Raw genomic sequence first — 26,459 nt, forward strand, 5'->3', positions numbered from 1 at the left:
TAAGTGAGAAAAAGCTAAATGCTTTATTGGTAAGACCAAATGATATATACCGACATAAGTGAAAAATATTTTAAGTTCAATGAAACACCTTCTGAGAAATGCTTGCTGAACGAACTTGGATTTTCTTAATATTTCACATCCTAGCTCAATAATAAAACAGTATTTACTTTTCAGTTAGGCTAAAAGCTGAGCACTTTCATTTTCCTGAGCACAATTTCTTTGCTCTCTCATTATGTATCTTGGTGAGATCAAATTATGTATAGCTTAATAAAGTACTCATAGTTACAACTGTTATTCAACTTGGGGGAAAACAGGAAGATATACTGTACTCTTTGATTTTCTCATCCTACCAAATAATGTAAGAATTAGACTTGTAAAAGATGTAGAAGTATAAACAACATCACTAATTATATATATATATATATATATATATATATATATATATATATATTATCCAAGGTTACCCAACCAAATTTAAAAGGCCCACAATACAATATACAAAAACATCCAAAAGATTTATTTTTTAATACAATTCAATAGGTTTACTATGCAAAATTAAAGCTATTGCCTTTACCCGACAAATTATCTTAAGTTCAAACTGTACAAATGAGAACAATACCCTTGGGTTACCAATCAAAGAGATTACAAGTTTTTGTTTTTGTTTTCCAAAAAGCTATTTGATAAGGGGGAAAAAACAAAAACAACTTCTTTCAGCAGCATGCCTGACCATTTGAAGTAGGCACTACAGTAACTGTTCAAAGAAAACATTGAATTACTGATTATTCTCTAGATTGATTCCAGAATAGTAATTATCAATAGTTTAGAAACAACGTCTGTGATACCTCAGTTTTGGAAAATGAGATAATTTCACAGAGAGTGAAAAAGAATGTGATTTTAGGACTTTAATACAATGTGGATACTATAATCCTGGTAATTGTTTTTAAAGCTTCTTATGTTTTATTGTAATTACTTCAATAAAATTTCATGAGCTAATACACAAACTGTGTTTGGGTTATTTACTTTTCCTTCTGTTTTTCCTAGAATTATTTTTAAATTCAAGGAATTTAATAGTTGTTTATTTCCCCATTTATATTCTGACCAAATTTTTTTTTTAAATCAAGCATTTTTATAAATACGTTGAAAGATTAAGTATGAAAGAACCCCAACAATTAGCAACTGTGAAGATGTTTCAAAACTAGATTTTAGAGGATAAGAATATATACATGTAAACACGTGGTCCTTTGTTGTCTAAAAAGTATAAATCTGTCAGTGAGTTGATTTTTTTTAAGTCAATAATCTGATTATTTTTTTGAATACTTCTAAAGTGTTTTCCTGGAAAACAAAATCATACAATCTAAAATCTGTACACTCTTTAATAAAAATTATTACAATGCTATATGCTATGTCTACAGATAATAAAATAATGGATATCTTTTGAGTCTCAGTGATATGATAAAGTAGAAAATGCCCTGAACTTTAACTCACTAAACACATTTCTAAGTAAAGATCAGCAAAAAAAATAAAACAGTTTAAGGATTCTGTATTCTCTGGAAATGTAAACAGGATTATATCTGTCAGATGTACAGAAGCTCTGACTTCAGCCATTAGTTTGGTTTTGCTCCTGAGAAACACAACATGAACTACTGAATCATTTCTTTTCAAATCCATACATTCCCTGAAGCAGTTCAAGCTTCATCAGCAGTGCAGGAATGTTTTAAAATGACAGGCAAAGAGCATTAGTTCTCTTTTTTCTCTCATACTGCTTTCCTATAAATGGAAGACAGGGTTCTTTTCTCAAAGCACTTAAGCTGAGGCTGTTTAAGTCAATTGCTATAGGAAAATACGAATGAATTCTCTATGCAAGAAAGTATCACAACTGGATTGGTTACTTCTTTTCAAGAAAAACTTTGAGAAAATCAAATGTTGTATTATTATCTTAGAATAAAATATGATAAAAATTAGCATTCTCTTAATTGCCTACTATTCCGTTATAAATATTTTCAATTTAAGTATTGTGTCAACACACCACCTTATTTTAGCACCAAATAATATACCCAGTTCTGCTTCTCATTTTAAATAGAAAAAGGTCCTCAAATTAAGATATACCAACTTTGTTTTGAAAATCTTGTTTGTATAAATAGTTAAATTTTATTTCCAAGTATCTGTACTCATAAGCATTTCATTGCAAGAAGAAATTCAATTAATAATTAAAAGTTTACTTACATATGATCAATTAAAAATAGGATGTAATGTATAATTTGGCTATTCGCTGGAGCTTAGCTTAAACATTCACATTTTTCAAAAACTGGTACACTAATTGCTATATCTTGACTCAATTTTATTTTAAGGAAATGGGAAATGTTAAGGCTAAAGTTTAAACATACTTATTTTAGCTTATAGTAACTAAACACACCCGCATCTTAGTATTATCATGCACGTTCTCATAAAATGTTCCTACAGTAATGGTGGAGAAGGTGAAGCCTAGAGAAGTCTGAAGGTTATGGACTACACGAAATCCAAAACAAAAAATTCAAATCACACCCTGAATATCCTCCTCCTCTTTTTAGGAATGTCTGTAGCTAGCCCAACATCACAGGTCTGGGCAGAAGCATGCTGATGTTGGCACTGCCTAAACCAAACAAACAAGATGTTTAACAGTCAAATAAAATGTCCTGCAGCCTCCCTAATGAATTTGTCAAGGACCATCAGATTTCTCTCCCCCCTCTTTTGCCTCATTAACTCAAGTATGATGAGACGGATTATAACAAGAGAATACAGATCAATCGGTCTGAAGACTTGAAGTGGCTTTTAGCCTCTAGAGTTTCTTTCTCTCACTTGGTCTCCTATAATAGAATACGGTATCTCCTGCAGAAGGGGCTGCCACTTCGTTTTAATACACCATCAAGGAGCTGCTGATGGACTTCTATACTAACATACATAAAAGCAGAGGTGACAGGGGCTCTTCAATTACAGCCTCCTCGGATACCGTTTCCCCCTTCAATTATTCAACCAGGGGAAGAGCGGATCCGCAAACACACAGCTGAAGCAGCTCTTAGGGCAGAGGCAGCCAGAGAGTGAGTTAGGGTGGGGGAGGGGGAAGGAAGGGAACCAGCAAGGGCGAGCATTATTTGCTGGAAGTGTTTAAGTTTATTGCTCGAATGATGTTTCTAATTAGTACCATGGCAATAAATTAAAGTCGCCTTTGTTTAACTGATTTATTATTTACTACAGCATCTACCTTAGACAGGGTAAATTGGTAATGAATTGTTTTTAAATCAAAACATTTGTAACGTTTTATCATCCCTCAGCCTCTGTATGTAAAAGTGGAGAAACCCAGGAAAAAGGGTGCCACGAAACTTAGTCTTGCCCCACAGAGCGGGAAAAAGAGGAGGAGTGGGGTGTCAGGGAGTAGTGGCGCGAAGATCCGCGTGGCCTGGGTCGCCCCACCCGAGGAGGGAGGACGCTAAGCGCCTACCCACGGAGCTGGGACTGGCCGCACCGCACGGGCCCGGAGGACGGACTACTGCCGTGACCCCCGGGACTTTTTGCAAACACTCCCAGGAGTGTGGCGGGACGTGTGGGTCCACGAGCGAGGCCTGCCCCGCTCACAGACCTGATGTGACGGAGAAGCGGCCACCTCGAGGGTCAAGGAGGGAAGGCTCCGCACCCTGTGTCCCCGCCACAAGTCTCCGCCCAGTAACTGCCCTGGGGAGAAGCAGCTATGGATCCTGTCTGGCTGCTTGCACAGCTCTGCAGCGAAGTGCCCCCTCCTGCCCAGTAATATTTCCCAGGGCGCCAGCGTGACTTCTCAGGCATTAGCCAGGTTACCTACAGAGTCTGGGCTTCCCACTCGCGCGAACCGCGAAGACGCCGCGGCTGCGCTCTATCCTTGTGCCGCCAAGCATTCTGAGATGCAAGCTGCTCCCCCAGCAAGGCTGGAGCCGGCAGCCGCCCCAAGCCTCTGCCACTACACCAGAAGTTGACTACAGCTCTGCATCCCAGAGTTTGGTGTATGCTTACTTCCGACTTACACACTCCTGGCCACTAAAGACATATCCCAGACAAAATCTGACTTGGTTTAAAAAAAAAAAAAAAAAAAAAAAAAAGTCAATTCGTTCTTTAGAAAGGTACTTATGGCAGAGAACAAGGAGGTGACAAGGTACCAGTGGTCTGCACCAGACATCTAAGAAAGAACCAAGAGGTCCAAGTGTCTGACGTCAAGTACATGGAGAGAAATAAACTTTCCCTATGCAACTGAATTCAGGTTCACCTGGTGCAGCTTTTAAGAGGGCACCTCAAGCCCTCCCAAAGGGTTTTTGCAAAAGCCGCAGGCACACCGGGGTTTGCAAAGCGAAGTCTTCCCCCAAATGGCTTCACAGATTTTTATTCCTTGTATCTTAAGCAAAAATCTAACTAAAAATAATTCCATCTACTTCATTTGGCTTTAAAAGACTCAGCACCCACATACCTAAGGCTCAAAACATAAACCCTCAATACTAAGCAAATCAGAAACATTGTTACAGCTTCTTTCATCCAAAAGTAGGGAAAGGCTACAAGGGGTACAGCTTGAAAGTATAATACATATACTAAAAGCACATGCATGAGTCTCACTGAAATGCCAAGGAAGGAGTGAAGCCATCTGTGTAATCAATAACAGGATAGTTATAGATTTCTGCAGCAGTGAAGTCTTTTAAAAGCAACAGTCAATTATGAAAATAAATTCATTTTTACAAGTGAAACTGTACTGCCTGAGAATATATTCAAAATTAGATTTACAACGTTAACATCTTAAGAAAACTTTGACTCAGGTTCACTTTTACTTCCTCATTTTTATTGTTTAAAACAATTTTAGTGGCTTATGGTAATTTAAAAGTATATCCAACAATATTCTACCATATATAGATGTGCACTTTCTCACAATTTAAACATATTTTCTGTCTAATAACTAGTCTTTTTAACAATAAAGCAATAGCATAAAATATATCTGAATCTTAATTATGAAGTAATTATCAAACAAGGTGCTTGCACTATTTTTACCCTGCCCCATTTTTCAACAGCATATGGAAATTACTGAAAAGAGATTTATGGTTATAAACCTTCACCCCATATCCACTCCACACAGCCCCCCCCCCCCAACTGGTGCACATATACAGCAATTGCTCTGGCTCTTGGCAACAATGGGAGAGAAGGGGAAGAGACGGGAGGAAGACTTTGCCAGAGAAGAAAAATCTAGAAAAATGTAGGTTCTTTCCCGGTTTCCCCTTCCTCCTCCTATTTGCCTTCAAGCAAAAGTAATTTTGTTAGAGTTTGCACCTTCTGCACAATGTTGATAGAAAAAAAATAGTGAACCTTTCTGAACCACTGCTACTCTCTCGCGTTATTCCAGCCATCTCCAGGAAGTCCCTTCTACCATAGACTCTTTTTCTTCCTTGCAACTGATAAGAGGAGAGGATAAAGAAGAAGGGGGCTGTAAAGTGTGTGTGAGCATTTGACTTCCACTATCTCCTCCTATTTTCCTACTTCTCTCTTTACCCCCTTTCTTTATCAAGTGCAGCGGTGGCTGCTACCGTCTGCCAAGCATGCCTGTCTTCTCTCTCGGATTGGCTAAAGCACTGACAGCTCGGATAGTGATTGTAGGAACTGAAGCTCCACCCCCCTCATGATGGCCCTGGACCATTCATAAACTAAATAACTCCAGGAAACAGCGAGGCAGAGAGAGAGAGAGAGAGAGAGAGAGAGAGAGAGAGAGAGAGAGAGAGAAAGGGAGGGAAAAGGAGGGAGGGAGAAGGAAAAGGAGAGAGACGTCGGAGGGGAGGAGGGAGAGACGACTCAGAAAGTGGAATCTGCACAAGCAACCTAAAGGGGGAGGAGAAGAAAAAGCCTTGAATCCTTATAACTAAACCCCAGATGCAACGCAAGCAACGACTTCGTCACACTAAAATCTATTTTGTGAGGGCCAAAATTATAAATTACGAAGCAGAAATGAATATCAAACAACTTCCAGCGGTGTGCACCTAGAGAAAGACAAGAACCCACTGCAAACAAACAAACCCAGTCCAAACAACGCCTCCAGTAGGAAAAGAGGAAAACCGCTACAACACGACCCCCTGAGAAGAGACCAGACCATCACGCTGAGAGTGCGGAGCGTCTGCAAACCTCCAAGTGTGCCGAGGACTGAGCTGCACTTCGCTGCTCTCTGGACCTTAATTACGTCCTTCACCTTCCATTTGGGGGAGGGTGAGGAGAAAGGCACTCACCTACGCTGAGTGAAGAAGTCCTACCAGCCTGTGGGAGAAGTTTTAAGAATGAAACACTGAATGTTTCGCTTTTATTTTTAAATTTACTTTGGCACTTAAAAGACCTCATTTCCAGATTTCCGGGCAATCTCGGCTGCAGACATCTAAGCCTAACCTCTTGGTAACCTGATTTTTTCTGTCACCCCTTCCCTTTTTCTCCCCTCCCCTTCATCTCTCTCACAAGCACATCTTTATTTTACACATCGAGCAAAAAAGTCCCAGCAGGTACTTTTCTTCTTCAAAGATTACCTTTCACCCCCCCTTCTGCCTGGAGAAGCAAAAAGGTTTCGAAAGAGGGGAAAGAGCGAGCAAGCCGGCCGTTGTTTCAGCCGGTCAGCCCAGGTGGACAACAAGAGTGAAAGTGGGGCTTAGGGGAAGCGCGACGCCTCTTTCGCAAGCCGCAGGGCCACCACCACTGCGTGAGCCTTGGATCCCTCAACGTATTGCGAGACGCCGGTGTATAGCCCGGACCTGTGCCCCAACATGATCGCCGCTCAGGCCAAGCTGGTTTACCAGCTCAATAAATACTACACTGAGCGCTGCCAAGCGCGCAAGGCGGCCATCGCCAAGACCATCCGAGAGGTCTGTAAGGTGGTCTCGGACGTGCTAAAGGAAGTGGAGGTGCAGGAGCCTCGCTTCATCAGCTCCCTGAGCGAGATCGACGCCCGCTACGAGGGGCTGGAGGTCATCTCGCCCACGGAATTCGAGGTGGTGCTCTACCTAAACCAGATGGGCGTCTTCAACTTCGTAGACGACGGCTCCCTGCCCGGCTGCGCGGTGCTCAAACTGAGTGATGGGCGGAAGCGGAGCATGTCTCTCTGGGTCGAGTTCATCACTGCGTCCGGCTACCTCTCGGCACGCAAGATCCGCTCGCGTTTCCAGACCCTGGTGGCTCAGGCAGTGGACAAGTGCAGCTATCGAGATGTGGTCAAGATGATCGCGGACACCAGCGAGGTCAAGTTGCGCATCAGGGAGCGCTACGTGGTGCAAATCACCCCTGCGTTCAAGTGCACCGGTATCTGGCCTCGCAGTGCGGCACAGTGGCCTATGCCCCATATCCCCTGGCCTGGCCCCAATCGGGTAGCGGAGGTCAAGGCCGAAGGGTTCAACTTGCTGTCGAAGGAATGCTACTCACTGACCGGCAAGCAGAGCTCCGCGGAGAGCGATGCCTGGGTGCTCCAGTTCGGGGAGGCTGAGAACCGCCTGCTGATGGGCGGCTGCCGAAACAAGTGTCTCTCGGTGTTGAAGACGCTGCGGGATCGCCACCTGGAGCTGCCGGGCCAGCCGCTCAATAACTACCACATGAAGACGCTGCTGCTGTACGAGTGCGAGAAACACCCGCGGGAAACGGACTGGGACGAGGCGTGCCTCGGCGATCGGCTCAACGGCATCCTGCTGCAGCTCATCTCCTGCCTGCAGTGCCGCCGCTGCCCTCACTACTTTCTGCCCAACCTCGACCTTTTTCAGGGCAAGCCCCATTCGGCCCTGGAGAGCGCTGCCAAGCAGACCTGGAGGTTGGCCAGGGAAATTCTCACCAATCCCAAAAGCCTGGACAAACTATAGGGTGCTGGGGACTGCTTGAAAAGCGACACAAACGGGAGTGCTCTCTTACACAAACACACACAACTCACAGAGACAAACAGCAGAAACTCCGGACACAAACTTTTATGTAAGCCACCTGAAAGAAACAGGAAGCAGTCACAAGACCTTCGTTAATTAGCAAGCAAACAAAAAGAGAGCAAACCAGCCAACCAAACAAACAAAATCACATTCTTGCACAAAAGTGATCGTTTTTCTTCCAAACAATGTGAATTTAAAAGGTCACACAAAAGAAGCAATCGGGCTTTGCCACCACAAAATGAAACCCAAGGTACATTTTCAAATCAATGTATAGTAGTTTCTCCCTTTTTCCTTCTCTCCCCCAACTCCTTTCTCCTCTCTCTCTCTCATCTTCTTTCTTTCTCTCCCTCTCATTTCATTTTGTTTTGGGTTGCCTGAATGTTGTCACCAAGTGAGAAAAAGTATTTAATTATATGTAAAATTTCTCTTTTAAAAAAAGTTTTGCTGATGTTAAATGTATCTCAGTGCCAATGTCAGACTGTGCCCTTCCCTTTCTTGCACCTCTACCCTCACCCTAAAGCAGTCTTGTTGAAAACAGTAATAAAAATATTACTTTACATTGTAATTGACTGTGGATTGTTCTTAAATGAAGGCAGGTGAGATCACAATTTGTAATTTACAATGTAAAGATGTGAACTTGAGGAACTAAATGCAAGAAGCTCTCATTTGAACTCTAATTTGCAAAATTTACAAATACAGCACATTTTGTCGATTTAACCATACAAGCCCCCCCCATCCTCGGAAAATAGACAATACTAATTTTACCCAACTATAATATTGTTTGTTCTGTAGATTTTGAGACTTAAAGTAATATCTTTTTTCACACTTGAAAAAAAACAAACAAACAGATTTTGTGTGGAAGAAAAGATTTTGATCCTAGTTTTTGAAATAGAAAAAAATTATTTCGCATTAAAAATTAAGAGATTTGCTTTCTTACACCATAATTTTAAAAAATACACTCAGTCTGAAGAAGGCAATATTTATGGATCTTTTCTGCATAGTTAACATGATCAGTTGAAAGTTTTCTTTCAATTCTTTGTCCTCTTCAAGCTTTAAATAATAAAAACTTAGCAATTAAATCAACCATACCAAAACAGAATAAAACGGTTATAGCAATACTCCTTTTCCCCAGTAAATGGTGATATGAACAATCCAAATTTATAAATTATTTCAATTTTTTTAGATGGCTTAGTTATAAATGCCATAACTAAGATCACTTTTTATCAAATTCCCAGAATTATTCGGAAGCTGCTTATAGGCAATTAAAAAAAAAAAAAAAGTTTTGATACCATTTTTATGACCAAAGAAAAATTACTGTTTCAAGAATTTACATACAAGAAAAGTACATTACTCCCTCTGCTTTTCTAAGGTAACAATCCAAAGTACTCATTTCAACACTTCAACTAAATTAACAAAGGTTCCTTTTTAATGCAAGGAAATAACAGATTAAAAATAAAATAATTAGTAAAACTGAAAGCATCCCAATGCTGGAACTGGTCTGGTTTGTCTTTTTTATATTGTCTCCCATATACTCCCTTAGATATGCTAATGATGAGGCACAGGTACAGAATATATATCAATATTACCCTTTGATATTTAAAATTTATTCTTTGAGTTAGTCCAGTTTTTAATTTATTGAAAAATCCATGAATGAGAGATATAGACAAAAATGTCCTAAAAAAAGGAATTTTAAAGATCTGAGGAAGAAGTTTGCATGGGGGAAGGAGTGTATGGAGGGATGATCGGGAAGACAGCATAGATGGATGAGAAACAAGGAAGATACTCAGGGCTCTGATGCTTAATTCACTCCACAAAAGAGGCTTAAGTTCTCAGATTCCCTGGTAAAAATTCCCTAGTAAAAATAGTTTTGTTTTAGAAATATAAACTTTGATCTTATCAGTTCTGAAATCATCTCTACTCTTTCAACCTACACTGTATCTTTTACTGATCTCTTCCTGTAGATGTAAAACAAACTCACTGTAATACTAAGTGGTTCAGACAAATATATGATTTTTTTCCATAATAAAAATGAATTTATTCTCCAGGGAAAAATGTTCTGAATTTTAAGAACATTTTCAAAGCAAGTAGTAGGTGCTTACAATTACAAAGAAATGATTTAAGGGCAGAATGTTTGGTTTAAAAGATAAAAATGACACCCTAAAATGACCTTTTTTTTCTTACACACACAAGTATTTACAGCATTAGACACATATCTCCCTCCAACTACTCCAGGAAAAGTTTTTCAATCCTGACAAGAAGAACAAAATTCCCCAAATTCAGTATCTTTTTTTTTCTTACCTTATTTAATTTAATGCAGGTATCACCAACAAAAAAAAACACTGCCACAATATAAGTGTCCTCATTTACAAAAAGCACCAATGTCTACATAAAGAATTCTTCCAATAACTGGGTAAAACATTTTAAGAATAGAAATTAGCAAAACTTTGATTTCTGTTAACAGGCAGGTTGCAGTGGTATAAGACAAATGCTGTGATTAGGCTAAAAGACCTTTGTGTATTTGCACAAGCAAAAGGGGAAAAAATTAATTTAATGATGCTGCACAGAATAAAATCAGAGAGAAATAAAAGTTATAACTTCTTCCAAAAGGAGCAAGTGACTTTAAAGAGCCTAATTGCAAAGACTAGCAGAGATTCTAATCTTGAGAACAATTACATTAGACACCTCTAAATCGTATCACATTTTAGATTCTATGCCACATATGTCCAAAAGCATAATAGAATATTCTGAATTAAATTTCAGACTCTCAAACATACAAACTACCAGAAATTAGAGGGTATGAGTAATTTTGGTTATCTTTGTTTTTTAAAAGAAACTAAAATACAATCGCAGCCTCAGTCATGTAACAAAGTAGGAAATTTTTCTAGTTGATAATTTCACAATTAAAGTTTTCTCTACATTGAATTAGCTGAATTATCAAGCTCAGAATAATCCGTTCCAACATAGCCTTACTTTCATATAGTCTACCAAAGCCCATCTTAATAAAAGCAGCAATTCTGAAACAAAGTGCTAGAAATATATGTAAGACAAGAGATGACTTGTGTGTAAAGTTCTAAATAAAATTATAACATTCTCATTAATAATTACTTTGAAATACTTCTAAATCACTAAAATTAGTAATTCACATGATTATAAAACCAAAGAACTTCCTACCAATAAACTAAAAATATGTGTCTGTGTATACATACGCACAAGCTATCAGCCTGTAAAATAAGAAATTCCAGTTTTTTTAAGCCACTTCTCTTCTACAGGTTGCTTATTCTCATTTTAAAAAGACTGTTTCCTATCAGAACAAATTCTACCATTCACTTTCATGAACTAAACCTAGCTTTGGCTTTATGGCTGTGCCACAAATGTTTCTTAGTAAAATAAAGTTGCCAAGGGCTGAAAAGTAATCAGAAATACATTTTAAAAGGGGAAATTACATTTTCATTTAAGAATAGGAAATTATGCAGTGCCTTGTAAAATCGACTATAGGTAATGGGAAACAGAGGTATCTCACACACACGCAAGACATGCTTGTGTGCACAACAGAGTAGTAAGTCATGAGGACAAAAGCAAGGAGAGTGATATATTGGTATTATATCCAGAAAATATAAAGGCTAAACAAAATAATTCCACTCTCAACCTCACTGAATTTTGTAGCTTAATTCACCCTAGACCCTTTGTGGCAAAATATATTTATAGACATTATTCCCTGTGGTTCTCCCCCAACCCCAGAATGAGCTAATGATAAACTCAATTAAGTGGAAATTGTTTTTGAATCTAAATGAACTTCAATAATCTAACTAGCTGGTAAGGATCTCATACGCTAAAGAACGTAGCTGCTTTGTATATATAGGCAGAGGCAATTCAGCAAGAAATTCAAACTAAGTCTGTCAGATTTTACCAATGTCAATCCTATCCAACTGCAGCCCACCATCCCATTATAACAAAAAAATGCTTAAGAGTGAAACCCACTCCTCATCTTCTCACCTTGGGGTCGATTTGCTTGAAGTTAGAGTCTTCTTCATCCACCTCGAAATAGAGTTCGGAGGAGGTGACAGAAAGAGTGCCCTTTACTACAACAGAGGGGGCCACAAGCTGAGCTGGTGTGCTCAGGCTAACAGGACCTGCCAAAACCAAAAGAAAAACCACACAAGCTGGAATGACATTTTTCAAAAAATCTAATAGGTTAATAGATTCAAGCAGAAACTTTATTTGATTTTTAAATTCTCACCTCCAGCACCAAACTGTCTGCCAAATCCTTCTACACTTACAAATTCTGTCCACCCCAAATCTTCCTCTGAAAATGCAAGGTTATTAGGGTTCTCATACTAAGAGATTTATAGTAGGTGGTTAATGATAACAGTAAACTAGGATGCAATTATTTTTACAGGGAGTCTGCAAAGCTTTGGTCTAATCTGGTAAGAAGGTGGCTCTACCTAAATAAGTCCTTCCACATTCCATTGAGAAAAGAAGCCTCAGGCTATCAAACAACATGGAACAACAACCAGGAGCAAGGAAGACTCAATAGGCTTTCAAGGCCAGAGGTTAGCTTAGTTTGGCTGAAGCATGATTACAAAAAAGACTGCTAGCTTATTAGTGAAGTGAGAAACGTTACACCATATTCTCTGATAAAGATTTTGTGCCAGGTTGACACAAAACCTCTTCCATAACAACTTTACCCCATGAAAGATTGGTAAAAATACTTCTTTTCTAAGCCTGCCTTTCCACTGTTAAATATTGTTCAATGCTTCCAAATCTAATATTAGTGTAGTTCAGGGACTCTGGGAGTAAACAGCTGGAGGGTGGGTTTCCAAGTGAATGAATTTTTATTGGAATAATCAAATCTCCACAGGGCTTATCAAAGAGACAAATCAGCCTGCTACTGAAAACAATAGATTCACTACAGATAGAAGGGCATAAAGTATATCAGGGCTAAACCTAAAATAAAGGACTAAAAATAGTAATTATATTATATAAATGAATATGTGTATATCCACGTAGAGAGAGACAGAGTAAGAATTTGAAATCCCGTGTCAATTCCTCATTGTACAAATACTATAGGTGAAGAAAACAGCAACAGAAGATTGGCACTTATAGTTCTGAATTAATATAGTGCCTATAAACATGGTACACCTATTCAGGTAATCAATGGATGACTAAGTGTTTCAAAATTCAGATGAATCGACGTTTCCATCGATTGTTAGAGGGTGTTGGTCCTTAATCTCACATCAATCTTAATGTGTGCCAGTAGGACAATAGAAGGGATGCTCTGCAGAGATCAGAGCAGGTTTTGCCCTCTATTCCCAATGTACAAATACATTGTGTTTGCAGATGGGCAGCAGATAGCTGCAGAACAGCCATGATTTCCCAAAGCTCATCCCTATAAATGGATGAAATAAGCAGCTATGTGTTCTTTTGCTGTCTCCTTTGCCCTCTGTACATTAGCATGTAATCCTGAGAAGAAATAACATTTTTTCAATCACTCTCAGACATTCAATTACAGGGTAAGCAGACAGCTGCAGGAGCTAGGGCAACCTAGGTCCTACAGAAGACCCCTGACAATTTCCACTTCATTTCTAACCCACACCACTTTATTAGTGTGGATTACTTCTTAATCCTATTGCCATTGTCAAGATTATATAATTAAACTCCCCTTTCACCTCTATTACTGTATGAATGTATTACTAGTAGCAAGAACAGAAGCAAAATAAAGGAGGAGGAAATGGGTAAATAGATGTGAAGGAAAAGGCTAGAGAATAGAAGTGCCCACCTTACTTACCACTCCCAATCTGAATCACTTAACAGTATGCTCCAATTAATTTTATTTTACGTTACAGAGAGGTTTATGGTCATCAGAGAAGATACCATCATCTATTTTCGCTTTTCATTATAATTCACTGCATGGTAGCACAGGCTGCAGACACATCAATAAATGAAAAATTCCTAATGCCTTTTCTCTTAAATTAAAATTATCAAAATAGAAGACTGTATAATTTTCACCAATGGAAATTGTAGAATCTTTCAGACTTTCCTCCCAAAGGGAGAGAACCACAGGCATTAAAGAAAAAAAAAGGCATTTAATGAATGACTAAAATTTCAGGCTAAACAAGAGAATTTTTCCCATAAGGGAAGTAAAACTGAAAATCTGCAGAGTGCAAATCAAAATTCCTACATCAGGTAAAATATGTGGATCCTGTGAAAAGCCATAGCATTCTTGGAATGGATTTTTTGAGAGAGTTAAATGTATATGCAGCATGTTCACTAAGACCTGTATATCAAAGCAAATAGCTCATCTGCCTCCAAGCTTTATTTACAAAACAATTGGCAAAATTTTACTTACAGCTCTCATTTTATAGAGATTAGGTAACTCCCGAGGGTGAAGCAATTTTGTTGTTCTGCTTTTAAACTTTTCTTTTATGGTGAAAATTACTCAAAAAAGAAAAAGATGAGAAGGGTAAAGAAAGTAAAAAGAATGGAAAAATAAAGGGGAAATAGTGTTGACGATTAGGAGGAAAATATTTGGAAGAACAAAAACCATCTTTATTTAAAGTAATTGTGGGCGTAAACTTGGTAGTCCTAGCGGTCACAGATGAAAAAGTAAGTAATTAGGTGCTTATTGGCCCAGAGCTAGCTGAAATATCCATACAACCGGTGAATTTACCAGCGAGATTCTCTAAATCTTTCTCATCCACGGATGACAGAGTATCGTCGTCGCCTTCCAGGAGGATCTCGTTTTCTGAGTTCTGATTTCCTAAAGCCTGACTCTTGATGGACTGTTTTCCTTTAGCGAGGATATCTTCATCTGCAGCTGAAATGAAAAGGAAACAAAGCTGTCCATCAACTCTGGGGCGAGTACTTTTGCAGAGGGGCAGGGAAGTGAGGTAAGGATAGGTGGCCAAAGATGGTCAATCATTTTTACAGAGAGTCATCCACAGGAGGAGAGTGACTGGGATGGCACACAGGCCCCTTCTGACAAACAGGACTCCCCAAGCCTAGTCTAATGTTACCTTGAACAAGCACCCTAATCCCATTAAACGTGACCCTTGCACCGCCCACCGAACCATTTATTTACTTACAGTTAGGGCAAGAGAGGGTTCAAAGGCAGCACATTTTGGGGAAATTAGTAGAAAAAAATAAGAACCCCATTTTGGAAACAATATCTACTTGATTCTGAAACTTAAGAAAGGCTGGTCATTCCTGCAAATAGTGATTATACTGACAAAACATCGTGAACTTGTCGGGCAGTGGTTGTGGAGGAGAATCTACAAGTAAGAAGGGTCAGAGAGATTCACAGCCAATGAGGGCTGTAAGCCAAATTGTGAAGCCACAGCTGACATCAAACAAGCTATAGCAGCTCTCCGAAGCTGCATCCTCTTTCTTCCAATCCTCCCTCTCACCTTCGCACTGCCCTTGCCCACATTTTACCCCACCCAGACCCCCACTTTAGCCTTTATATAAATATCCAAGACTAAGACACTGTGGAAACTAAGTGGAGGCTCAAACACTACCTCCTCCATGTGTTTAAACTAAAAGGCTAAGACACCCCGGGGGCAAACATAACAGAAAGCCCGGGAGGAGAGGCATCTGGGCAAAGAGCCTTACAGGGCCTGAATTGGAACAGCCTGTGGAGAGCGGCGGCACCAGACTCTTAGGCACTGTGACAAGGCAGCCAGACGGAGAGGAAAGAGGGAAAGGGTACACCAAACCTAGGGAATGAAGAAGAAGCTCTGCAGAGCACCTACAACCAATGACGGAACCAGAAAGAGGAGCAGAGGTGCAGCTGAAAGAACAAAACACTGAAACTCAACAATTCGGACTTCAAAACCCCATGTCCCTTCCAGTATTAACTCCCACTGCTTTGAGCAGCTTTCTCCTTCAGAAATATAGAAAAGAAGATACTAAATTCTGGACTGTGATTTTTAAAACCTCATAGCATCACATAAGGGAAAGTTTAGAATCCTTGTTACACTATTGACATTCCCAGGTTTCCAGTGAGGGAAATTCAGGAGGCAAAGCACCTGATCCTCCCAGGCAGTAGCTATTGATATGGAAATCAGATGGCGAGGCTTTCTGATCCACTGCAGTTTCGGCCTAGGCAAAAGGCCCAGAACCCAGAAAGGATAAAGCCTTCAGTTTCCAGTAACATGGCTAATATCTATCTATATAATTCTTTCTATACAGTTACACTACATGTATGTTACCAAACGTTTTGACAAAACAAAGCTTCTTTGATTTTAATAGATACAGTTATGGGTAATATTAAGGGTAAAAGTTTATTTTTAGCATATTCATGTGAGTTCACAATGTATATCATTTATATACAATACTAATGGCACAGCTTTAACAGAATATAGGAGCTCTATATTAAATGAGAAAGTCACGGGAAGAAGCTTTCTATATTTAGGTTTTGAATACCATCTATGGGTAAATCAAATTTTGTTTTCCTTCATACCCACAAATAACAAGCATAGTATGCTGCACACATATGAAAGTCTCAGTAAATATTTTGAAAAAATTTTAAAGTATCTAACTAAAATGACTTTATTTTTTAAGCTACAAAGAAATATACCAAAAACTCCCCAATTTTTAGGAAAATAGCAGCATAAGTTGTTATATCACTGTTTATATTTCAAGTATTTATGTTTCCTTACTCTAAAAGCATAAACACTGCCCTGAGCCCAAACAAGATATATTCCAATGTACTACTAATGTTATTAAAAATAAATCAGTCACCGAGATATACAAGAGAAATCACCATCTTCTATATTTTCTAATAAATAAAGCAAATCATAATAAAATAACAATTGCCAATCAGATTTTAGTACAAAATCAGTATGTTACATTCTCTTTTTCTAGATTTACAATGCCTTCTTCAAAGCAGAAATGATAATAATGCTAATATTAAATAACACCATGTGCTAGGGCGTGTTCAAAACACTTTACATATTCAGCTCATTTAATTCTCATAAACCCTCTGCTAATTTCTCCTTTTCAGATGAGTAAACAGGTGCAGAGAGGTTACATAACTTGCCCAAGGCAACACAGCTAGTAAGAAGTAGAAACAGGAATGAAATCCAAGCATTATGGTAACAGTATCTTAACCACTATATAAATAACAATGTATATATAATTTAAGGATTAGTTTAGTAATTCTTATGTTTCTCATAGTGCCTTTAAAAAGGTTAAGTCAAAATCATAATAAATAAGTTAAGAATACAAAAATACTCATTTCCAAACCTAAATTTGATGAGCATATGACAACCAAATTCAGAAACAACCAAATTCAATACCTTGCTCATTACTATCTCTGATTATTACCATACATGTCCTGAAGTACACATACACCAAGCTTACTTGGGGTGAGGGGGGTAGGGGAGGAAAGAAAGGAAAAAAGCTCTTTACTGTGCAAACATTTACAAAAAATGAGAGGAGCCAAGTAGCAATATGCAATGGCTTAAAATAGCTCAGTAAATAAATTCATTCATGTAAATGACTGCTAAATAGAATTTGTTATCCCTTCCAATTGAAACTTAAAAAAATGTTAATATGTTCTCATCATGCTGACACATATTAAAACACAGTAAGTTTTGAATTGAATAAAGTTTTATGAAAAAATTCTGAAGTACTCTAAGTCTACTGTATGCATAGAAACACCCACTTTAATTTATTTATTTACTTATTTTTACAAGCTCAGATTCTGGAATTGTTCAACCTCAACTGAAAACCTCTTGTCATGGAAAATATGCAGCTTACTGATATTTAGAATGGTTTTCCTGTAATTAACTCCCCCTTGAGGATTTTAAGTTAGCAGCAGTAAAATTACCAACAGTACTCTAATACACACCACATGCGCTGGTGTTCAATTCTCAGTGGTCTAATAGCTCTCTGCTAAAGAACTTTTTTTTTGTTTGTTTCAAAATTAGAACAAAACTATCCTAAGCATAAAATAAAAGATAATTATCATGTTTATATGTGCTGGGGAAAGTATACTTTTAACTTTTGCTTGCCTTCTACTCAATCATTAAAACAAGTATCAACTGTTTTGATATTTTTTGTGAATATATTCTACGCTAGTATAAAAGTTTAATTGGATGAAGTCAGAACACACTTCTGGTTCCATTTCAAAGCTTTGATTCATATCTTCGCTAGCTAATAAAATTATTACCAAACATGAAAACTATTTAAGTTTTTCTTATCACCATTAACAGACTGCCTTCATATAGTCTCTCACTTTATTCTGGCTTAATATTTACCCTCATTTAGTAATTAAACTGCAATTGTTACACAACACTGGAGAAATCTGTCAAAAATTCTTTGTTTGAAAGATGACTTTTTATTCACTGAAGCTAAGAGCAATTAGAGGGCTTAGAGAAAAGCTGGTCCTCAAAATGTAAAGTTCAAGTTCTTTACAGCTAGATCTAGGCATGAGTTGATTCATCCATGCAACACAAGCTAGCTAAGTAAAATTAAAACAGAGAAAGGACACAGAAAAGTGTTCCACCTATGACACATAAAGCCCCTTTTAAAACTCCACTGCAACAGTGAAATGGAGTCAGCAATAGTCCATATTACAGTAAAAGAAGTGTATACATGAGGAATTAGCCACCTTAAAAAAATACTACTGGAATAACAAAATGACCTCAAATATAAATAAAATGAATATGAGTATCCACTTAATGTGATGTGAAATACCTATATCATAACTGCTTATCCTGAATAAGACACATAAAGAATATCTTATACACAACTACTGTCCTAAACTTTAGAGTTAATGCAATTTCCAAAGGGTTCCAAGTCAAGAAAATTTAGAAAAATCAGTGAAAATACAAAAGATGATTAGGAGATTAGAAGATAAGCCAAGTTTCATCTCCTAATGATCATGGGTTCCCCCAAAAGCTTTGGTTACAGAACCTAATATATGTTGATACAAAAAAGGAAGCAACAGTATCTGGCATTATTGAAGTTGTGAGAGAATGGCATGATTTAAGATCTTTACATGGTTTGTCATCCCAAGAAAACCAGATGAGTTACTTGTGTCATTCCATATGATCACAAGATACTTCTTAAACAATGTTAAATCCTCCTCATATATTTCCATCAGCATGCACATTCTCTACAAAATTAAAATGTCTTGAATTCAATAGAATTCTACTGCTTAACTGTTTATTATTTGAACTAAAACCACTCTTTCTACCATTTAAAACATTTTTTTACGTGGCTTTAATTTAAATGTAAAGTTCCCATTATATTTAACAATGAATTTTAGAAGACAGTATAGCACTACAGTAAGAAAATCTGATTAGTCATCAGTTAACCTGGGTTTTAGTCCTGTATCCACCAAGAATTATGTGGCTTTTTGTTTCCTTAGTTTCCTTATTTATAAAGAATAAAGTTAGATTAGACTTTAGCCTTTGTTTCTTTCCAGATCTAAAATGTTCTGACAATAAATAATAAATGTTCTGACAAACTGGGCCCTGTGCATTAGGAGAATGTTACCAATCATGACAACTAACTTCTAATAAATTTTAAACTATAAAATGCAAGAAAATGTCCTCAAGAATCAAATACCCACCTCTGCTTGCTGCTGCTAATTTCCATAAAGAATATTTAATAATAAGAGGAAGTATTAATTTTAATTTAAAAATATGACTCAGTTTCTGCAAAGTTAAAGGAATCTCCCATTACAAAATGACTTTTATAAATAACCACTTTGGAGGGTCTCTCTTTGAAAAATTACCTAAGGCCCTTTTCCCCAAGCAAGTTAATGTGAACTTGGGAAGGGCAATTAAATTGTCAGAATTAAAAAATTTGTTTTTAACTAGAAGGTAGCCAGAAGTAGAGTCATGGGGCTAGTATTGATCGCCCGAACAGAGAACATCACTCTTCAGGTATTTACTCTGCCACCTTTACACCAGAGGCTTTCCTTCAAATCAAATCAATCTATAAAAAAGATGGCTCTTACTACTAAAATACATAACTAATCTCCAACGGCATTTCTATTTACATGTTTCCCTTTGATAATAATAATATAGTTTGTGATGTTTTAAGAATCTGCATTTAACAACATCCTGTCTCCTTAGTTAAATCAATTATAAATAAAAGTGAGAAGTCCTAAAACAGTATACAACTGACACACTATCCTCAATAATACCTATTTTAAATATTCAAATTCAACACTGAAGCATAGTATTTATCCATACTAGATTCTGTAGTTTCAACTGCTTTTTGATCACATCAACTGTTTTTGTTTTGCTAACTTGATTTTTAATATGTTTATTTTCATTAACTTCCTTACTGTTATTAAATTAAGGATAAAGGCACAAGAGTTTCATAATTAACACAAAATTAAAACTGGATGTTACCTATAAGATGCTTTATTTAATAAAAAATTAAAAACTTAAGTTCTTGACTTACATAATGAATTAGCATAAACTATGCTGATATGAAACTATACCACTGTACAATCTACGTGCCGAGTTTTAAAACCATTGTCTAATATTCATTATTTAAAATAAAAAATATATACAAAGTATGACAACAAAAGATTTATATTTTATCAAAAAATGTTATATTAAATATTACATGTGGAAGACCACTGAAGCATCTCCTCCACATTTAGTTTTTAAAAGCATATATTTCAGATTTAAATTTTTGTTTTCAACCTTTCAGAGTATTTTAATCACTGTAAGATCCATGTACAATATTGTCAAATAAGATGGAATTACAGAAAGTGCTTAATTTTACTTCCCTCAATTTAATAAATATTATATTAACTTTTCAATTACTGTTTGGAGTCATTAGAGTGAATTCTACACAGGATAAAAAAAGTTCTAAAAGACAGTAAGCACTGCAATGCTTACTAAATATTTTTTTTTTAACCAGCCTCCTGGCAACACAAAAAGGTGGCATAATAGTATTTTAAAAGGTAAAGTTCAGTAACAATGAAATCAAATTTATTTATTATGTAAAATTCTGTAATTTCCCAAAATGGTTGCATGTATTATTTTTGGTTAATGATTGATTTTAATAAGCTCTATATTAAATCTATACCACAAATTTTAAATTCAGTTATTGATATTTCTCTCCAAATAAAGGATTAACAGATTGCCTGTGTATCAGTTTTAGAAAACAAGTCCCTGTCTCCAGATATAAAAGGAAAAATTTTCATAAAAGCATTTTCATTGTCACTGATAGACTTCAGACTTCACAACTCAATGTTAAATGAGTTAAGAAGACAGAAAGGTACTTATTAAATTTTAAGTTCACATAGTAACATCTGTTTGATTGAAAAGTATAAAACTGCAAAAAGGCTGATTTTTTTTTAATGTAAGAGTCATTAGCCAAAAGAAAAAAAAAAAAAAAGAAAGGAAAAAATATATGTAACTGTGAAATCTATAGCACCACATAAAAAGCACATGAACCCTAAAAGCAAAAGTGGCCTAATTAATTCTACATCTTATTTCTTCTTCCCCACCTCCTGTAGTTGAAGATGTAGGGCCCTCAGACTATTATTGCTTTTAGATCACTTTGTTATTGACTATTCTCTGTATGATCATTTATTTTAAAGGACTGATGTCACATTTGGTGTTATATCTGATGACATATTGTGGACATTTTCTTCCAGAAATGGCTCTTTAAGGCTGAGTGCAAGAGGTTAAGCTGCCTGACTGAGGCCAAACCTAAGATCACAGACTTTTAATCTAAATTCTTAATATCCTTATTGAATGTAATTTCACATTTATTTTGTATACTACATACTATCATTTAACCATAAACTGATGCGTGTTAAACCAATACCTTGAAAAAAGGGAATTAAAACTATCTTATTAAAAAATAACCAATTTACATTTTATAAAATCAAAATTATTTTAATGTAGAGAGGAGCTTCCCCCCCTTAATCAATGTATCTTAATTGGATTTCAAAGGGATAAAATATTAAGTGAAACCCTATGATCAGAGAGAGTATATTATTAAATCCAAAGGCTTTTTCAGTTTTCTCCAATTTGCTCATCAGGCTTTTCCCTAATCTGAATCACAGTGATATGCATTATATCAAAAAAGGAAAAATGTTTTGTTAAGCTTTGATAACAAGATGATGCAGAATGGGAACATATGAAAATAATGTCTATTCTCTTTTTCCAGGAGCCATCCATCACACCCATCTACAAATCAAGGCTCAGAAAGTATCTGGGCGCTTGGACATTTATTACCATCTCTCCCACTTCATAATCTCATGCTAAAATACCATGGTTGAGGGAAAACCATATACACACAGCAGAACCTGGAAACCGATTTGGTTTGTAAATGCTGTGTTTCTGATATTCATGGATTTAAGGCAGGCGTCCTGGATTAATTTACTCAAAGCTGAATGTGTCGCTTAAAAACAGAAATATTTTATCCTCCTACTCTGAAACAAAGAGTCTGCATTAAGTAAGTTTTGCATGTGTAACATAATAAATAAATCCACTTGACACCATAATTTAATAGGAACCTACACTAACTGTAAAAAACTTAACTTCTCTTTCTGGGGTGAGTAACTATGAGATGTGGCATAGACCATTTTACAGTGCCTTGTAATAATGAAGTTATGCTCTTCATTACCAAGTACTGTACCTGCTGCTATTGGCAAGGAGTGGTTTATACACTGACCATGCTCCACGGCTGTTTTTAGTGTCGCTTCAGGATGTGTCGATCCTAGAGGGTTACGCACAAATCGTCGCCGGCGCCGCAAGTCATCTTCCCAGTGGTCAAGGCGCCAGAACTCACGAGGACGACTACAATGAAACAGAGAAGCCACATATGTTAGCAATTATCAAACAGCGTGGTAGCACTGAATTTCTGCATAAAGCTCTCCTTGTTTGCTCTGCCTTTTTTTTCCCCCTCCCCTTCCTCTTAATTCTCCTTCCACCTCACACTCCCCTTTTCTGCAATCTTTAACTTAGGTATGTCCTTGAAAATAACAATATCACCTTCCAGTCTAAGGAACTCCTTTTCCTTTTTCTTGGAAGGTGAAATGAGCACTAAATACATCATTTTAAAATGAATTGCTGACAGTGTGATCAGTTTCCCCACACTCTAGTGGCATGTGCTCTGATTTCAGCCTCATTTCAGCCTCAGCAGGGCACCTTTCTCTGTGGCTGCATTTATAAACCAGAATAGGGAAAAGGCTATTATAAATATGGTATAGCATTACCTATATTAATCAAAGTCTGTCCCCCTTCATTTTTCTTCCTAATTTGTGCCTTTTTGCACAAGGTCAGTAAATCATACCATGAATTCTTGGTCCAGAAAGTGTTAACTTTAATGAATATCTCAGTTACATGGTTATGTATGTGATAATAAAATATTACTCTGTTTAGATGTGCAGGAATTTAATTAAAATAATCTCTTAAAATATTCATTACATTTAGCCCCTGAGGCTTAGAACAACACAAGAAAATGCATTTCTTTTCCATTTACTGTTTTTAAATAAACCATTCCTATAGAGTGAAATAGCAATCTATTTTCAAGCAAATCAGATTGGATTTCTGTTTTATGTAGTGTGTTTTTATATTTAATTAAAAACTACATGCTATATGATGTGCAATAATTGCTATATCAAAAGCATACTTTTGGAAATGTATTTTTTAAAGGGTTCTACTCTATTTTCCCCAATTATGTAGATCTTTTATATGGCAATATATAAATGTCAACTCTCCCTCTTATTAACTAATCATAATCTAGCATGGTGGAAAATATAAGGAAAATACTACTATGAAGTTTTTTCCGTTACAGTGAAAAAAAAATCTGCACAATACATTTATTCACTAAAGATACACAGCATGAAAATTTCTAAGCTTCAACAATTAAAAAATTCATCATCAAAACTTCTGTAAGGAATGACTAATACAAAATAAAATTGCACTTGTATTTCATGAGCTAATAAAATTGTATCTGTCAGCTTTGACATATTAGTAGTCTTGACCAACTGACAGTCCCAAAATACTCACTTAAAAGGAACTCTTATTTTGATGTTTTAGAGATGTTATCTTAAAAAATTCAAAACAGATTTGTAAATAAGTCCTTTATAGATTAAAAATTATCTCAGGTTAATAAAAGCACAGACAACAAACAGTACATTATTGAAAGAAGATATGTTTAAAAATAATAGAAATCCAGTGGTCTTTTATGAGAAAGCTGGGGACACAATGAGAACATCAAAATTGTCCTTTGTTGATTTTAATCATGCCCAAAGAGGAGATATAATGTAATCAAATGGAATGCAAAAAAGTGTTAGAACTGCAGTCCTCAAAAAGAAAAATTAAAAAGCTCTTTTATTCTTTTTTATACTGCTGTCTACAGTTTAAATGAAAACTTATAATACCATTTAAAAACAAGTAAGAAGCACCTACAGAATACACACATAATAAGCAAAAGACAACAGTTGTTTGAACTCAATTAATAAAATTCTCCTTAGGTGAAAGGGGAAAAGACGGTACACAGATGGCTACGTGTATGGCTTTGATAGTCATGGAGCTTGGATAGGCACTTCATCATTCTGCCTACCTACATTTATCTGTTAAAATTATTATCAAATATCAGCCAGGATGCAGTCGTGAATCACAGGCTGCTCCTCGTCTTCAGGGGAATGATACAATGAGGGTCTATTCATCAGTGCGGCAATCGGCACAAGTAATTAGTTCCCTAGACTGAGATCTCCTACAAAGCCTATTTCAGTCAGCACCACAAACATATGACGATGTAAAGCTAATGAAAGCTGCTAAAATTTGTTAACCTTTTCTGCCATCAATCCTTCTAATATTCTGTGCTTCAGTATTATGCAAAGGTGGTAAATTATTAATTTGTCATTCATCCATCCTTCTGAATTTTGAGTCAAATTAAATGATATCATTTTTCTTGATAACAATTAAAATTATAAGAGATGTTAAGCTGCTATTACAAAATTATTACTAAATTAGGTAACAATGCGTTCTAGTATAATGCATGAGGGTAAAGTCAAATCCAACGGCTACTAAAGCACGTGAGCAATATTTTTTGTCAGATAGTAGAAAAACCAGAGGAATTATGAAAACATTCACAAATTAGCAAGTAACTCAAACAATATCTACAAGAGTAATAATCAAAATTAGGAGGAAATAGAACTATGATATTTATTTTTGTGCTCTTTAATACTAACAAAAATGGTCTCAGTGGTGACAACTGGCAAAAACAAAAGCCCCAATATATCAGGAACTAAGAATTTGTTCATATGGCAGAAAAATATTTAAGGTAAGTTTCATCTTCAAACATATACGTAGTATCAAAAATTAAAAAAATACTTAGATACAATCCAAAAAAAACCCAATAAAGAACTTTATACTCCAGCATGATAATGTTTACAATATCCTGAAGCTAAAACTCAGACTACTCAATACAAGTAGTAACAATTTAAAATCGTCTGAAGACAAAGCAAAAATCACTTATTTCACAGCACAAATCTAGAATGTATTACAAAAATCACCCAGAGAGCCCAACAATTTCAATATATTTTCTTGAGAGTCTCTTCATTATAAAGCACTGCTTCAGGTGATATAGGATACAAACCCTCAAGGAACTTACTCATAATCGAATAGCTATTAGCCTCATTTGGAAAAAAACAGCATTTATCATCCAGTTTCTGATGCTGCGAGTAATACATGTTCTTTGGGGGAAAAGTCACACTCATTTTTTTCAAATAAGGGTAATTACTAGCATGTTTAAAGTCATTTACATAGGAACAGACCAACGTTTTATCCCTCCAATCCTGTTCCCTCCAATATACACTCTTAGTATTAAGTTCTATCACTGAAAAAATGAGGCATGCTTTGTCACTTTAGAAAGGAGAATGTGTAGGTTTCACTCACCAACTTTCTGTAAGTTTTGATCATTCACATAAAGACTGCACTCTCATTTAAGAAATACTTCCACACCCTCCCCAAAAGCCCCTTGTAGAGGAAAGAGAATAAGAGATTAGCAAATTTGGCATAATCAAGACAACTGTCTTCCCATAAGGTTATGAATTAACTAAATAAGTTATTGTATATTTTTAGAGTTATCACCAATGGCATGGCTAGAAAAATTTTAAAAACATCAGGTATTCAGAAACTGTTGACCAAATACAAGCATGGTTAAGATGAGAAATTACTTATTCTGAGAGTTTACAGGTATATATATCTGAATCACTATATTCCTTTATATATGTGTACCTATCCAAAAAATTATATTAATACAACATGATGCCAAATTCACAAACATTATCTGTATCACTTCTACCAGTAATTAAATCTTACCACATAAGATCTGGAAAGTTTTACCTTCTGTATAAAAGGTGCTGTACTTAGGTATCCTATTAGTACATAGCCTCCAAGTCTAAAATCTTTAATAGAAATACACATGTTTTTTGAAAAGTTGTGGATGACACTAAAATTAAATGTTCTAACTTTTTTTTCTAAATATTTTCCCCCAATTCTATGACCTAATTTCAAAATCGGAGATTAAAATTACAATGAAAGTATAACT

The 26,459-nt window shown here is 36.4% G+C and overlaps 2 protein-coding genes across 6 annotated transcripts in view; one reads left to right on the forward strand and one right to left on the reverse strand.

Moving 5' to 3' along the window:
• LRBA (LPS responsive beige-like anchor protein) overlaps positions 1-26,459 on the reverse strand; it is a 785,855-nt gene that overhangs the window by 278,445 nt on the left and 480,951 nt on the right. For 3 of the 5 annotated variants that reach the window (XM_049632264.1, XM_049632263.1, XM_049632268.1), the window contains 3 exons: positions 22,536-22,696; positions 14,584-14,730; positions 11,910-12,046 (listed from right to left, as the gene is read on the reverse strand). In XM_049632264.1, coding sequence (XP_049488221.1) covers positions 11,910-12,046; positions 14,584-14,730; positions 22,536-22,696 — 445 coding nt within the window. The remainder of the gene's footprint in view (positions 1-11,909; positions 12,047-14,583; positions 14,731-22,535; positions 22,697-26,459) is intronic. The other 2 variants (XM_049632267.1, XM_049632266.1) reach the window with 1 other exon arrangement.
• On the forward strand, positions 6,682-8,481 carry MAB21L2 (mab-21 like 2). The gene has a single exon (XM_049632288.1). The coding sequence runs from the start codon at positions 6,780-6,782 to the stop codon at positions 7,857-7,859; it is 1,080 nt and encodes a 359-aa protein (XP_049488245.1). The 5' UTR covers positions 6,682-6,779; the 3' UTR covers positions 7,860-8,481.

The sequence above is a fragment of the Panthera uncia genome, chromosome B1, assembly GCF_023721935.1.
Source record: "Panthera uncia isolate 11264 chromosome B1, Puncia_PCG_1.0, whole genome shotgun sequence".
NCBI lineage: Eukaryota > Metazoa > Chordata > Mammalia > Carnivora > Felidae > Panthera > Panthera uncia.

Coding starts and splice junctions, on each gene's coding strand:
- MAB21L2 (XM_049632288.1), top strand. CDS start 6,780: ATGATCGCCGCTCAGGCCAAGCTGGTTTACCAGCTCAATAAATACTAC.